Source organism: Dermacentor silvarum, chromosome 3 (assembly GCF_013339745.2).
Source record: "Dermacentor silvarum isolate Dsil-2018 chromosome 3, BIME_Dsil_1.4, whole genome shotgun sequence".
Classification (NCBI taxonomy): domain Eukaryota; kingdom Metazoa; phylum Arthropoda; class Arachnida; order Ixodida; family Ixodidae; genus Dermacentor; species Dermacentor silvarum.
The window spans coordinates 147,751,226-147,767,015 of NC_051156.1; the positions used below are offsets into that span (position 1 = coordinate 147,751,226).

General features: G+C 43.2%; 1 protein-coding gene across 1 annotated transcript in view; it reads right to left on the minus strand.

Moving 5' to 3' along the window:
* The window catches only part of LOC119445891 (nose resistant to fluoxetine protein 6), a 43,109-nt gene that overhangs the window by 18,156 nt on the left and 9,163 nt on the right, over nucleotides 1-15,790 (minus strand). The window contains exons 2-7 of the mRNA XM_037710191.2: nucleotides 13,938-14,149; nucleotides 13,316-13,427; nucleotides 11,461-11,545; nucleotides 10,343-10,434; nucleotides 9,076-9,255; nucleotides 1,598-1,691 (exon numbers count right to left, since the gene is read on the minus strand). Of these exons, the coding sequence (XP_037566119.1) occupies nucleotides 1,598-1,691; nucleotides 9,076-9,255; nucleotides 10,343-10,434; nucleotides 11,461-11,545; nucleotides 13,316-13,427; nucleotides 13,938-14,149 (775 nt within the window). The remainder of the gene's footprint in view (nucleotides 1-1,597; nucleotides 1,692-9,075; nucleotides 9,256-10,342; nucleotides 10,435-11,460; nucleotides 11,546-13,315; nucleotides 13,428-13,937; nucleotides 14,150-15,790) is intronic.

Here is a 15,790-nt window from a genome sequence, read left to right on the forward strand (position 1 = left end):
CCGACAATAGACAAATGCGCTGACACACATATCTTATTCCGGATCTTCATTCGTTAGCTGTTTTACGGAGTCCCATTGCAACGCATATACAAACCACTGCTGTCATTTGCGCAGTGGCCTTCTTACTCTCCGTGCAGCTTGCACGTCTTTAAGAAGCTTTTAACACAAATAATATTTCAAGCTGAGTTCGTAACTTACGCTTATCAAAGAGCAACACGGCTACTCATACCGTCGGAGCATGGTTGGTAAGGCCGAAACAAAGCAAGAGCGAAAATTAGTGACAGCTGCCTGAAGTTCCCGCAGCCACTCGGCTTAACTTGATGCATTTGTACAGCGCCTGCTTGGGTTTAGTTAATCAATTATCATTACCTCATGACTACATTTCTTCCTAAAGCGGTATTTGCTGGGTGGAGAAGTTCCTCGCTTAACAGAGGGGAGTGCCCATCACGTGACGACAACGTCACGCCTTTTTGGGGCCTACGTGCTGACATAGACATCGCCGCGGTATGGGAAACGTTTTCCAAAAAACATTCCCAAAAGATTCCCTCTCTACGGGGGAAACAGCGGGATCTTCATGACTGGTCCAGCAATATATTACACCGCGCTCCCGCGCTCACCATGTACAGGCAACATCGAAATTGCCTCTGGCTTCGCGGACGCTTGGTGGTCTCTTTCACGTCGCGGTGATTGTCTTTCAGTGGCAAAAACGCGTGGAAACTCACCGAGAAATGAAGCGACACTGTTTGTACCTCACATTCGTGGATGGCTTACCGTGTCTTTGGGAGAGCATACTCCTGCCAGCGCGTGTGCGCTCAGTATCGAAATTGTAACCGTCAGGCACCATTGTCATGCTTCAATCCCTGCACAGTCCAGTCACCGCGTGAGCGTGCGAGGAGTACGAAGCACCATCACGGCTCATCACGTGATGCTCTCTTCCGTGTAGAGCTCACTCGCGCGAATACCGCTTAGCCATTTCAGTGCCACTGACGTACCAGTACGTTCTCTACTCTCTCCAGTCGGATGTGCGCAGTAATGAAAGAGCGCGCATCCTCCGATCGGAGGGGTTCTTCCAGGACTTTGCGCACCGCCATCCGGGTGGTTCTCAGTTCAAATATTCGTGCCATAGCACTAGGACCACTTATGATTGTTTCTGGCATCTGTAGTGCATTTATAGCAGATGTTTTTTCTTTTCGGCTCTGACATGGCGGCGCTTTCACGGAAGCGTGCTCGTCAGAACGAAACAAGGTAGGAGATAAATACAAAGATAGGATTGTGAGGCCCTTATTAAGAGTAAATTTCTCATTATCCGTGTCATTTTTTCTTTTCTGAATAAGCGAAAATAAACAGTTGTGTTCGTTTAATAAATTGGGAGAAAAATATTACGGCCCTCATCATTTCTGTTTTACCCAGGATTCTAATGCCTTGAAATAAAAAAAATATTTTTTTTCAGTTCATTTGTCCACTACAATCATGGGTGCACAAAACCCCCGTCGCGTTCGGGAAATCGTTCACTCATACACTTATATTGCCCTTCAGTATTGTACTATTGCGTCTCTACCAGAATATTTTGCACCTTTATTTGGTTTTCCCCGCTTACCTGAGAAAGAAGAATGTTCCAACGCTGCTGAACCCAGCGCTTATCATCATGAATGACCATTCGTCAGATGCGATGAGCAAATTCAGGAAACGTGCTACAAAACGGAACAAACGTTTGACTTCATCAGTATATATGCAATAGCGCAATACAATGTGCGTTTATAGCGGTGTTCCCTGCTGAGGAAATCCTAGCATAGAGGCATATATGTTTTTACTGATGGAAGGCATTCGTATCTGAGTGCTTGAGAATTAGCCGAGCAGAATAAAAGTGCCCTGCGCAGCTTGGGTCTACATGGATGCGTAAAAGCTACATCAGTCCATTCTTTCTTTTTTTTCTTTTGCACTCGCAGTTTTGAATTTCCAGGAATCAGAAAGGAACTGACAGAAAATCTTTGTCTCGCTCACCTTGCTCTTTTAGACAGCCGCAGACTCGATAATTGCGGTATATGACTCCTCAGTTCCTCGAACGTTCAATAAAAAATAAGTTATAGTATCCTTAAAAAGTTGTGGGGTATTACGTGCAAAAACCACGACCTTATACTGAGGCACGCCGTAATTTAAACCACCTGTAGCTCTTTACCGTGCACCTAAATGTAAGTACACCGGTGTTTTCTCATTTCACCCCCGTTGAAATGGGGCCGCCGTGGTCGGTATTCGATCCCACGACCTTGTGCTTCGCAGCCCAACACCACTAAGCAACCTCGGCGGGTGATATACGGTGTGTCCCAGCTATCACGAAGCACGATTTAAAAAAAGAGGAACGGGGTTACGCGAAGCAAACCTAGTGCGTATTGTTTCCAGTATAGTGAAGTAGCCGCCAGTATTTTTTTTTCGTTACTGAGATTTATATAATTATTGTAATTAGTTATCTAACTCGAGAAGTGCTGTCCTAATTATCAAAGTGCCAATGAGAAAGTTGTAGAGAAGCATGAAAAACTCCCGATACAGCTTTCTGTTGCTCAATACGTGCTACATAAATGTCTTTTTTTGAGTGTGAAAGAAGCCCGCGAATACACGCAGAATTGCCGCACGACTGGTCGCTCGAGGCACTTTGCTTGTATTCACGGGCTTCTTTCATGCTCGGAAAAACTTTTATGCAGCACGTATTGAGCAACAGAAAGCTGTATCGGGAGTTTTTCATGTTGCTCTACAACTTTCTCATTGACACTTTGATAATTAGGACAGTACTTCTCGAGTTAGATAATTAATTACAATTAATAATGAAATCTCAGTAAGTAAAAAATTACTGGCGGCTACTCCACTGTACTGGAAACAATACGCACTAGGTTGGCTTCGCGTAACGCTATTACTCTTTTTTTTAATCGTGCTGCGTGATAGCTGGGACACCCTATATATATATATATATATATATATATATATATAAGAACTCAACAATTCAAGATCCATAACCTTGCTTGCAGTATTGTATAAAATATTCACCACGATAATTTCCAATATAATCAGGGCAACCCTCGACTTCAGTCAGCCAAGATAACAGGCTGGCTTCAGGACGGGATATTCTACGGTGGATCGCATCCATGCCATCAAACAGGTAATAAAAACATCTGCGGAGTACAATCAACCTCTCTATACGGCTTTCATAGATTATGGTAAGGCATTTGATTCAGTAGAATTTTCAGCAGTCATAGAGGCATTGCCTTGTCAAGGAGTTCAGGAGGCGTACGTGAATATCTTGGCAAATATCTACAAAGATTCCACAGCTACCTTGGTTTTCCCCAAGAAAAGTAGCAAATTGCCTATTAAGGAAGGGATCAGGTAAGGAGACACAATCTCTCCAATGCTATTCACTGCATGCTTAAAAGAAATATTCAAGCTCTTAGACTGGGAAGGCTTAGGAGTGAGGACCAACGGCGAATATCTCAGCAACCTTCGGTTTGTAGATGACATTGTCCTATTCAGCAACAATGGGGACTAATTACAACAAATGACTGAGGACTTTAACCCAGAAAGTCTAAGAGTGGGGTTGAAGATAAATATGCAGAAGACAAAAATAATGTTCAATAGCCCGGCAGCCTCTAGAGTCTGTAAAGGAGTACCATTTATCTAAGTCAATTACTCACAGGGAACTCTGATCATATGACAACAAAATTTACAGGAGAATAAAGATGGGTTGGAGTGCACACGGCAGGCATTACCAAATCCTGACTGGGAGCTTACCACTGTCGTTGAGAAGAAAAGTGTACAATCATTGCATTCTACCGATGCTAACATATGGGGCAGAATCTTGGAGGTTAACAAATAATCTCGAGAACAAGTTCAGGACCACACAAAGAGCGATGGGACGACAACTGTTTGGATTAACTTTAGGAGACAGGATGAGAGCGGTGTGGATCAGAGAGCAAACGGGTATAGCCGATATTCTAGTTGACATTAAGAGGGAAAATGGAGCGGGACAGGCCATGTAATGCGTAGGATGGATAACTGGTGGACCATTAGAGTTACAGAATGGATACCAAGAGCCGGGAAGCCCAGTCGAAGATGGCAGAAAACTAGGTGGGTCGATGAAGTTAGGAAACGTATAGGTAGAAATTGGAAACAGCTAGCGCAAGACAGGGGTAATTGGACATCGCATGGAGAGGCCTTCGTGCTGTAGTCGACGTAAATTTAGGCTGATGATATATATATATATATATATATATATATATCAGTGTGTGTGTGTGTGTGACGCGAGCAGGAGGTTGCAGACGGAGACAAACATGGTCGCCCGAACACTCCTGTATTATTCGTCTTCTTCTTTCCCCACTAATGCACCAGACCGTCCTTGTGTGGTTCGTTACAAACTTCCCCTTCTCCCCGAGAGAGTCGCAGGTGCAGGGGTGGACGAATAAAAAGCATAAGAATGCGCAGTTAGTCCAATGTCTCAAGATGGCTCTGTAACCCTTGCCAACTTCATAGAAAAGTGTAGCTGTCGGGTAACTTCTCGCATAGATTTGGTGGACGAGCCTGATTGTTGCGCTCCGGACGACGACTACATGCGCCGATTACAAGTTGATCACTTAATACAACTGATTGAAGTTCAAGGGCCATGAAGTAGCACGATCTGTAGTTGGGCTTGAAGCTAGTGCACATGGACCGAATATTGCATGCTCTGAGCTCTCTTTGACATATTACTCTCACGAGAGAGGCACCGTTTGTATGAAGTCGGCTCGTTTCTGGTGGTTGGATGTGTGCGTTTTCCGAAACGTGTACTCGTTGCACGAAGTGTTTCAGGCGTTGTTTGTGCTGCGTTATGCCAGAAGGCCACACTTGCCCTTTTGGCCATTGCTTGCGCTGTTTTCGCATGTGTCGTATTAGGTGCTGTCTTGATTTCTGGCGTTGAAGACTTCCTTGATGATGTGCATTCCTAGGAAAACGACATACTCGCCGAGTTGTTCTTAGGTTCAGTTGGTTAATCCTTAAATTTATTTCTTTGTATTGCGTCTGCTTTTCCGATGGCACTCATTTTTGACGTCGTCGTCGCCTGTATAAGGTTCGTCCTTGCGTTAACCGAACTTGTTCTTGGAGTTGCTGGCACCACGCTTTCTGCTGTCGGTTGGCTGATGGTGAAGTCCACGTCTGAGTTTCTTGAGGAGCTATTTCTAAGGCTGCCATTCTTGTGATGTCATGCTGAGCGGACATTTCTGTTTGTTGGCAATGTGTGACATCTGGTGCGGCCGATGCTTCTGCAATGTCGGTGGTTTGTTGAGGTCTTGTATGCGCAAAAGAGTTTGAAATATTCAAAGCTGCTTAACTCTTAGTGCGAGCTGTTGATGCGCTGCTACTGAAAGTGCATTGTCTTCCGTGTGAAACTAGCACATGTTGGTGGTCGTTTCCTTCTCACCTATGGTCAGATAGCAAGTCGGCTTCGATTCATCACAATTAGTAATAGTATCACTCGAGATGTGGCGTTGTTTTACCGCCGTGAAAGTGTCACGTGACGCGAAATCTGATGGCGGGCCATGTGTACAAGACAACGGTGTGAACGCGTCAGATGGTTCAGGGACACGATTCCTGCGGTGTGTCGGGAGCGTAGATGAAGATGGCTCTGTGGTAGTCATCATCATGCTAGGTGTGCGTTTGTGCGTCGTTCTCTCGCGAGGATCATGACATAGAAAACTCGCAGACGGTCTTCTCATACGAGACCTTGTTTAGCACTGATGATGATCCGCAGCCCGCATTCATCAGTGGGGGCTGCGGATGAATGCGGCGATGCAGTTTAAATGCCTCTAGCTGTTGGGTAATTGAGGGGTCTGCAACATATACATGAAATCGGCTGATCATCTCTTCTTTGATTTTCGTCCACGATTCGTCGTTTCCGAAGATATGCGTAAGGTAAAAGCAAAATGCCTCACTGGGGACGTAACCATTAAAGTTTGCGACCATCTCCCGTTCCGACCATCATGCAGCGGATGCATGGAACTCGAAGAGGCGGAACCGATCTCCCACCGGCCTGTCGTCCGTTGATCCAGTGTACTTTGGGACGTCCAAGTCTTCCGGTGATGCGTTCATGATGCTGGTCCGTTTTGGTGGTGGATCTCTGTGCTGAGGTTTCAGAGTGACGTGAAATACTTCTATGTTGATGTGTGGCTGATGAGGTGGCTGCCAGGTCTTCATCCTGCCGACTTCTGTGACGCGAGCAGGAGGTTGCGGACGGAGACAAACATGGTCGCCCGAACACTCCTTTATTCTTCGTCTTCTTCTTTCCCAACTAATGCACTGCACCATCCTCGTGTAGTTCGTTATATATATATATATATATATATATATATATATATATATATATTCATTTTTGTGAAGAATTCAAGCTTTCTTGCATAGGATTTGTTTATCAGTCATCTGCATGCATCACGAAAAGTGAGGGTTGGGGAAGGAAGGGGGGGTCAGGTGATATCACTAGTTATCACTAGTGTGTGGGTGGTTGCAGTAGTCAAAGCCGCATTGTGAACGTTATGGCGAAAACTTTAGACGAAGAGATACTAGGGTAGAATAGATGAGGAGGACGAAGGGCGCTGCGCGTACAAAAAGAAGCTACCGCCAATTCCCCATAACGGGTATGACGCCCGAGTTCAGAGGTTAACAACAGCAGCAGGAGACCTGAGCCGCGATGTTGTAGCGATGTCTTTTCCGATGCTACTTCCTTTCGCACTTCTCGCTCTTCGTCAGCGGTCAGAGCGACTCTACGCCCGCGTTATTATTAGGACCAGCCTGCAGTGAGTGGTAGACGATAAAAGAGGGCATATAACCAAGAGGAAGGCATCACTAGAAAGTCGTGGCACAAGCTTATCCGTGTGGAATGTGGATAAGCGCATTGTGAACGAGAAAATATTTGTTTCTGTGACGTGCGTGCAGCTTTCGGCAAGCCATGATCACTGTTTCGCTTCCTATCACTGGGCCAGGCTGATCGGCGTATGCGTCATTGGTTTGGGACCACCATCTCTGATTTTCAGGACGTACAGAATTAACTCGTACACCAGCTCTACGACAAAAAGCGGCGCTTGATTTGGCGCACATTTTGAAACGGTCACCTTACAGGAGAGTACCATTCGGGATTTTTTTTATTGTTCAATGAATTCTCACACGACACTGTGGTATAACGGCGTCGACAGCTATCTGATAAAGCAAAAAGCAAAAAATATTGTGCACAAAGCAAAGGGAAATGAACAGAGTGTTTTAGGAGTTTCTCACAAATGTTATCAGACGTCTCTCTGGACTGTGACACTTAGCCACCACAGTAATACTATACGTAGGACATCACTTTATTCGGTATGACATTTCGAAGTTTCTTAAAATCACAAGGGCGCTTCTTTATGTTTCATTCGCATCTATTTTCATCGAATGCCAAATTGTTAATGCAATGAGAGCATTTCACAGTTACCACTCTACAAACATTATTGCAAAAATTTCTGTGAAATAAATAAATCTTTCCTGCTTACCTTTGAGAATATACACTATAGCACTGCCCTAACCTTTCGTGTTAATATTACAGTTTCTACAAAATATTTATTTTCTGCTGAAAGTTATGCAATAGAATCGGAAACAACTACCAACAACGCTAAGCCAGACAGAAGAGTGTCAAGCAACAAAGTTTTCATTATTGTCGGCATAAACAGGGGGCTTGCCTTTCGAAATAAGCAAGGCAAATTTTAGAAAAAAATGGTGCAATAAGTACCACCTGCATGCTATTTAATTCCCCGCAAGCTTACAAGTGAATCCGTTCGCACTACCTTCAAGTTTCCGTGTTTCCTTTTCTTAAAAGCGTGCATCAATTTCTTGAGAAGTCATCCAAACCGTCAGTGCATGGTACCGTCAGCAGTTGAAGGCCACCGCACATGTTTACTTGATGCAGTTAACATATGCGGTCAAAGATTTTCTTGTTCTCGGCGAACCCGACGTAACCAAATAAAAGATGGCTTTGCCAGTAAATTACCGTGCGACGGTTGGAACTACGGAGAGCAACAAACGCAACTTGGAAACATGCCACTTGAACAACAGCCAATACGTGGATTTGCTTTTCAGCACAATTAAAGAGAATGTTCACCGACTGCAAGTGTAATCTTTTTCCGTGTTAGGCCGGCATGCATCTCATGCACGGTAGTTTCCACAGGTGGTGTGGACTTTGGCGACGACAACTTTGGACGCACACGGAAAGTTATTTCTGTCCACTGCCATTCTCGGGTTGCACATCGGGGGCAATGCAACCGCTTTGATGTGTAGCACGTATCCTTATTTTACAATCAACTCCGCGCGAATTGGTGCCATGTAGACGCTTGCGACTGTGACAATTATTTCTTCTTCGTGAATTGAAATGCGAAGTTCGTATAGATTGTTACATAATCATTCCGGAATTAATAATCGACCATTATTGCAGTAAGCTTAGGCTGCGCAAGCCACAAAGAACACACACTCAAATAAAGGAAGGGTGTCCGCACCATTTCAATATCCACGCGGCAGATGCCCATTACTCTGTATATTTTGAAAGTTTATATCTGACGCTAGTTAAGTGCTTAACCAGAAATGTAGTTACAGTGAACGAAAATTTTGCCTAGTACTGAACCTGGATACTTGAAACGCGCGACGTCAGTCTGACGGGAGTCGTGAAGCTCAAAAACTCAATACCTGTTTTCATTCCTTTGTTAATAATCTACCCTGGTTTCTTTAAAGAAAGCAAACGTAACTTCCTGAGTAGCACCCACAGCAATTTGGACCTGTTGGCGTACCAAGATAAAGGATCTTGAATAGCGCAAGTACGTGAGAAGAATAGTAAACATTCTGGTTTTCTTTGTATTCTTCTCATGTACTTGCGCTATTCAATATTATTAGCTTACGTAAAGTGCTATACGTGCGAAACCTTATTTCGGTATTCTATTTAGCGTCCATCTAACATCATTTCTTGCTATGGTAAGCTGAATTATAGCCGACAACTATGAAACCCAAGCGAGGTCAGCAGAGAAAAACGGTGCATGCTTGTAATCTACTTACACCAATTGTCTGACATCGTTTGACCACAGTGGCACAGGACTATGTGGACAATGCAGAAGAATCGCATGCCGTGCAGGAACTGCAGGGCGTAATGGTCAGCGTTTGACTTGTCGGCGACTCTGAGCAACATGCGTGTGTTTGACGTGGCAGAGAAACCTCTCGCAAGTTCACCAAGTGCACCTAGAAAGGGGTTGCCAAAAAATGTTACTAGAAGCCAATGTTGGTAAACTCATTCTGCAGTACGTGTGCACCTCAGGACTTTCAAAAACAGAAAGTTAAGCAATGCTTAAACATGAGGAAACTTTGGTGTACTTCTCACATGCATGCAAGTCGAACATTTCAGAAAATCTATTATTTGCTTATAGAACACGTAGAGAGCAGAATCACATTCAAGTTTAGAAGCGTTCATAGGTGTTACTGTGTTGTCGTATACAGGAATACGGGGGTAGGGCACACAGACACACCTGACCACATTCACCGCATAAACTAGTAAGCATTCCTGAGATCCATGTAAGAACCATAACTTCCCACGTTTAGAGTGAGAGCAAACATTTAATAAAGTAAAGGTACAGATGACAGAGAAAAGACTTTTGGCTCCAGTATTGTTTTTTTTAATTATGTGCATTGTTTTCCTTTGTTGCTGATTTTCCATTTATGCACGTTCAAGCCACCAATGTTTTCACTTAGTCAGTTAGTAGTGCCTTTTTTTGGTGCTTGCTGGTTATTTCTTTTGAACCTGCATATTTTGTGTAGAATGACATAGCAATTGGTCGTTTTGTTTCCTGCATATTCCCTTAGGTTCCTTACGTATTTGCCAGTGTTTATTTTAGTTGAATAAATTTCAGTTTGCTTACAATGAGTATTGAAGTGAAACCAGGAATACGTGCCACAACGAACATCATACCACGTGCATTGCTTTTTCTTTTTAAATTGTGATCTGTCGACGCTTCAGTTAAACTTGTTTATTTCGTGCCGAGTAGCGTTCTTCGCAAGTGTCCCGTTCGTAAACTGCGTTGAATTATATTCAGGATCCAGAGTACGGGTAGAGGCTCTTTATGTATGGTTCTAAACAAGGAGCACAATAAACTGCAGAAATACAGTGAAGAAAGAAAGGAAAATTAAATAAACTGATTTAAAACATGCAGTCATGTACTGTATACAAGTACATAGCATGAAATGTACGTAATTCTATGTACGTACTCATTACGCAATGTACGTTTTTTTTTACGTACAATCAGGGGAATGTATTCAAGTGCAATACACGTACCGTGCTTTTCCATGAGTTTTGGCTTGAGCTTCATTAAACGGTCCGTCAGTGTAGCGGCAATAATGATGACTAGAAGGAGGCACAAAAACATCCTGGAAATCATAAAACAAAGGAAGTAATAAAAACAGTGTGTGTACGTCACGGTATTTTTCAAAGCACACTAATGAATAATATGTAATCAGTGTATACCGCTCAAGTAATAATGAAAAAATGCTACTTTCGTTTATTTCGCGATAGAAAGTTAAATACCTAAAAAACAGAAAAATGAAAGCGATGCTTTTCTTTTTTGAATTTCGCGCCGGAACAGTAACACCTGTACGTCATTGTGACGTAACAGATTTTAATGCACTTTCTCGAATTCGGGTCGTTGCGACGCAGTAAATGCTATTGAACTTACAATGCAATTTCTTTACCAATAAAAAAGTTAACTCGGCCCGTGAGGTCAAGGCTTGCTGGTCGCGTCACCAGCTGTCTTTATATTATGTATCTTTTCTGGCTTACCAAGCCTTCTCCCACGTACAAGAGTGGCTTGCTTAGTAATGTAGAAGGCTAATTTACTAATTCAGCTAAAAATTAGTTTTCCTCATAAGTGAGCATTCAGACTTGACTCGAGGAGAGGGAGTTGGCCCTGAATGTTAAAAAATTTTCGCCAGGGAACGGTTAGAAACACCAGATACATAATGAAATAACGCATTGCCAGAAGATTCCACAAGAGGCCCTCACTTTTACATTTCACACTTTCACAAATAGAATTTAGCCAGATATTCTTATTAGGCACAACACACGTATAATGGTTGTATACCTATCCAACCGGCGCATACCTATTTTAGTTGGGTGCGTCTTCAAAGAAAAAAAAATCCTTCCATATATTTTCAATGACTGCCTGTTCAAGGACGACCCATCATTCGCAAGCAAAACGTCAGTGAAAGGGATCGTCTGAAACTAGATATTCCACAAATATTCACAACAACAGCCAAAACAACTAGTGTTCTCGATTTCCACACAAATATGCGCAAATTTCACAGTCGTAAGAGCCATTACGATATCTTTCAACATATTTGTAAAGTAAGCATGTGGTTCGTACCACCAGCACGCCAAGAACAGTCTGAACAACTTACATAATTCCAATTTCCGCATTAGTCCACGGTTCCACTTGCGCTGTCACACAATTTGCTACTTCCAGGCGTACCAGCGGAGGCTTGACTGTGAAAAATAAAAACGGGAGAACAATATAACCACGGAATTTCTTTACTCTCTTTCAAAACATTCTGGGACTGAAGTTACAGCTACAGCTTCCTTCATGCAATCCAATAACAGACATGCTGCGGTTAATTAGGCAATGCTTGACATGAGCACAGGACGCACTGTGGACGTAGGCACTGGCTCTGTGTTGGGACGCGCCTACTCAGATAATCGCACTCCTGAGAGTTTATGCAAGTTGTAGCCTTGACTAATATCTCCTGCTAATATTTGTGGGCACACTGTTTACCTGAAGGGAGACAGTGTGTGACAGTTTTAATGAAGCGATTCACAAACCTGCAGCCTCCTATATTTCTTGGCATAGCTGCATGGAACCAAGTTCTTGGTGTTAGCGATAACCACCGACCAGTGCATTTTAGGAATTATTTACATTCTAGAGTTTTGTGGCAAAACCGCTATCTGAATAAGAAGGCGTGCCGTAGTGGGGACTACGAATTAACTTTGACCACTTGGGGTTATTTAGTGTGTACCTAAACCTACATGATCGTTCTTGCATTTCGCCCCCGTCAAAATGCTGCTGCCACATCCGGGATCAAACGTACGACCACCAGCTCAGCTGACGACCAGCAGCAACTCCATAGCCACTAAGCTACCGCAGTGGGTATTATGCACGAAGATCATGGCTCTTGGATTGAGCCATAGTATCAGTGAAATGCAGTTTTTTTTTCTTGTTCTCAAAGAGGCGAAGGAAAGAAGTCTTTGAGAGTGCTCGTAGAGGCCAGCATTAGTGACCGCTTCTTTTGTACACATCTTTATCGTTCGTATCTTCAGTCAACCGTTATATACACAGATGGTCAGATGACGTTTTAAGAAGCGAGAAGAAATTAAAAGCAACAGAGAAAGCACATGCAGTCTCCCTTTAATGACAATGAAAGAACCAACCAATCCTGTTTGATATTTTGCTAGATTCAGCCAAAAAAGAAAGGAAACAAAAAAAAAGGAATGGCGACACTATATTTCCAATTTTATAATAACACACAGCTGCTACGAAATAAAAGTGCACGAAATATGACATGAGCTTGATCATGTCTGTGTGAGCACAGCCAATTTATTGGCTGCTCAAGCTAGCACTTGTAATGCCAAAGTCGCAAAGACCTGCATCGTCTTAAGCTACTAAGCTACTATCCCTTTAACTTATCTTGCAGAGGTGTAAAAGTCAATGTTTAAAATTGGATTAGCTTTCAACACACACCCCGTTTTTCATGTCGCCCTAGAAACTAGTTGTCCTTTTTTTCATCTTTGCATAGCACCAGTAGCTGTACAACCTTCAATCAGATTGCAGGCCTTGTCGTTCTATTTTATTGCGAGATGCTTTCGCTATCTTGCAAACATTGTCTGCACATATGTGTAAAAGCAGTTATTTGTATGAAAATTGTTTAATGACTGCTGCTGCTGCTGTGTAAAGGGGCAGCCACCTCGTCAAGTAACTACTCTCAGTATCTTTTTGTGGATACTCCTTCCTTGTGTATTTGTTCAAGGAGAATAAAATTGAATTCAATCTAGCCCATAAATCTCCCTAAACAAGTGGAAGGAAATTCCACAATCTTAGTGGTTAAGTCCTAATGCTAACAGGAGCACACGAGTTTTTAAGACTCCCTATACATGCAGTCAACATTCAATACTGAATTGTCACAAACAATATGCGACATTTGGTCCTCATAGCGGTGTCAATACAGTTAATGTCCAGGAAAAATAATCGTCTTCAAGGCTTACCTGCGTCGACTAAAGCTTGCAAATCTCGTTGGTTACATTCGTCTACAGAGCAGATCGCCATGCGGACAACGGGAAGCTCTTCGACGGAGAAGTAATTCTTAAAGTATTGGAGCTGGAAGAAAAAGAACAAAGATGAACAGGATACGTGGGTCCCAAGGCATGTTACACAGATAATCTTCTTTTTAAAAAATTTCACAGCAGAATGCCACTTTTCTTAGGATGACATCTGTATATAGAAGCACCAAAGGGTTCGACGAGCAGCCGAAGCTTTCGACACGATTGCAGACAGAGAATATACCCACCAACCTACCGTATCACTCAGACAGGATTTAGTTCTACAGGAGAAGCCAGAGCCATTTATCGTTTAGCAAGGAAAGTCTCATGTTTATTTCGACATCGGCTGAACATGTTCCTACGCGTAAAGATTATGTAGTTTTTAAGTTAATCTACTTCAAGCCATATATTGCCGCAAAGATCATATTTTTTTCTCTTGTATCTGACTGTACGTTGCATGGCCTAGCGAAATCACTCGGTGAAACGACATGAGAACTGCTGGCCCACTCTTCCATATCTCTCACCATTAACTGAGTGACATCAGGAAGAGGGCTACAGTACAGCTCACCTTTGGATGGAGAACGGTGGAGAATGTCTGGATCTTTCCTTCCACTGCCGTGGAGTTCTCAATGTACACGAGAAGGTTGCAGTACTGGCCACGCGTAAGCACGTACCCGTATCTGTCGTAAACCTCTGTCTCAAGGCACTCGTCGAAGGCCCCGAGGTCCACGCGAGAACCCTGAAGTAGGCCTGTAGGGAACTTCCCGGAAGCGTCCAATACTGCAATTACACAGACATTACGTGGGGACGTGCATGAAAGAAGAATAATGAATGCAAGTTAAGAAATGTTTGATGGAATTGTCGACGCTGCTGTATTTAATCCAGAAATCAAAATTAGCAGGGTGGTAACGAGTGTGTAAGGCGAAAGTTTAAGCGTTAGGTGTGGTATGGGCTAGGCATCCTCGCTTCCAATCTCGAGCGTGCCTAATAATTTTGAGGACTGTGGGTCTCATTCCTTCCAAGACCTTTCAGTGTACAGGATGTTTTTTAGCGTCCTCGTTTCAAGCTCATCTCCGATGGTATTTCGCTTATGAGATCCATTGTAGAAGTTATGGCCTCCGATGTGGTCAATCCGCAGTCATTCCTTCAAAGCGATTTGCGGGGTTCAAAAGGAAGGCTCTTGCAGTGCAGCAACTTTTCAAGAATGTTTCAATCACAACGTTGTTCTTCACCAGTACACCCTTCCTTTACGACTCTTCAGCGCTGTACTCTAGGCATTTCCTTTGTAGCAGACCCGCGCCATTATCTCACGATAAGTAAGCAAGCAATAAAAATTCGTCAGTTTTTTTACCAATCCCCCTGAGTGGGTAGGCGACAATGCCTTTAAGGTCCTCCTCATTATAAAAATGGTGGTCCCAACTGTGAGTGCATGCTGCTTTCGCAGTATATTAATCCGAGCTGAAGCAATTTATGAACTCTTGTTCTAATGTTTCTTTGTCAACCTCTCCATGGTTTGCTGCGGGCCGTCAAATTTCGCTTTCTTGTCCGATAGGTAAGCCGGCCACACTCAACGACCGACAGTGCAGATCCGTGCAGTAAGCGGTCACCTGCATTGCTTAATCAAACAATAAATATGACGGAAAACCTGTGCATGTTAGATCGGCTGATATGTATCTGTATGTAGAGCACACATACATGTTAGTAGAAGAGCGCATGATGCTCAAAGGTATCTTTGATTTTCCTGAATTTCGTATGGGCTAATCTACTCTCGGGCACCTTGGTATCACCGTATGCTCCGGCCAACATAGCACGAAAATTTCACCGATATAGGACCAGTAAGCGCACCTCCGGTTCTGCGTAATAAAGCAGGACATCATGATATAAAACGTCTACGTATATTGTCGGTTGATAGGTATCCCTAAAGCACCCACCTCTAAAGAAAAGGTGGAAAATATTCAACGGCTCCTTTGATTCTCACGATTTTTATACAATTCGCGTACCTCCTTGTTGAGCCATCGGTTAGGTGTCGCGGAGCTGGTACCACTTGGTACGTGCCTATTGTTTGCAAATACTCCGGAATGTTTATGTGCCAATCCGATGGAAGGTGTATAAAAATTTTAAATATATATACATATGTGCCATACTATTCTGTGCAAACACCTCACCTGTGATTGTTGTACGTTATACATCGCATTCATGCTCATGACACCGCTGCGTGGACGTGCCACACTGTGCCTCCGCCTGATTTGGTGCATGCAATTTGGTATAGTTTGTTAACATCATATTGGATACATATAAATATTACGTGTCATTGTACGTTGCATAAGATGAAAATGAACGCAAGTGCAAGCATTGTGTTTTGTTGTAAGACATTTCATTAACCGCTTCACTAATACTTCAATTCACATAGAGTCAGACATA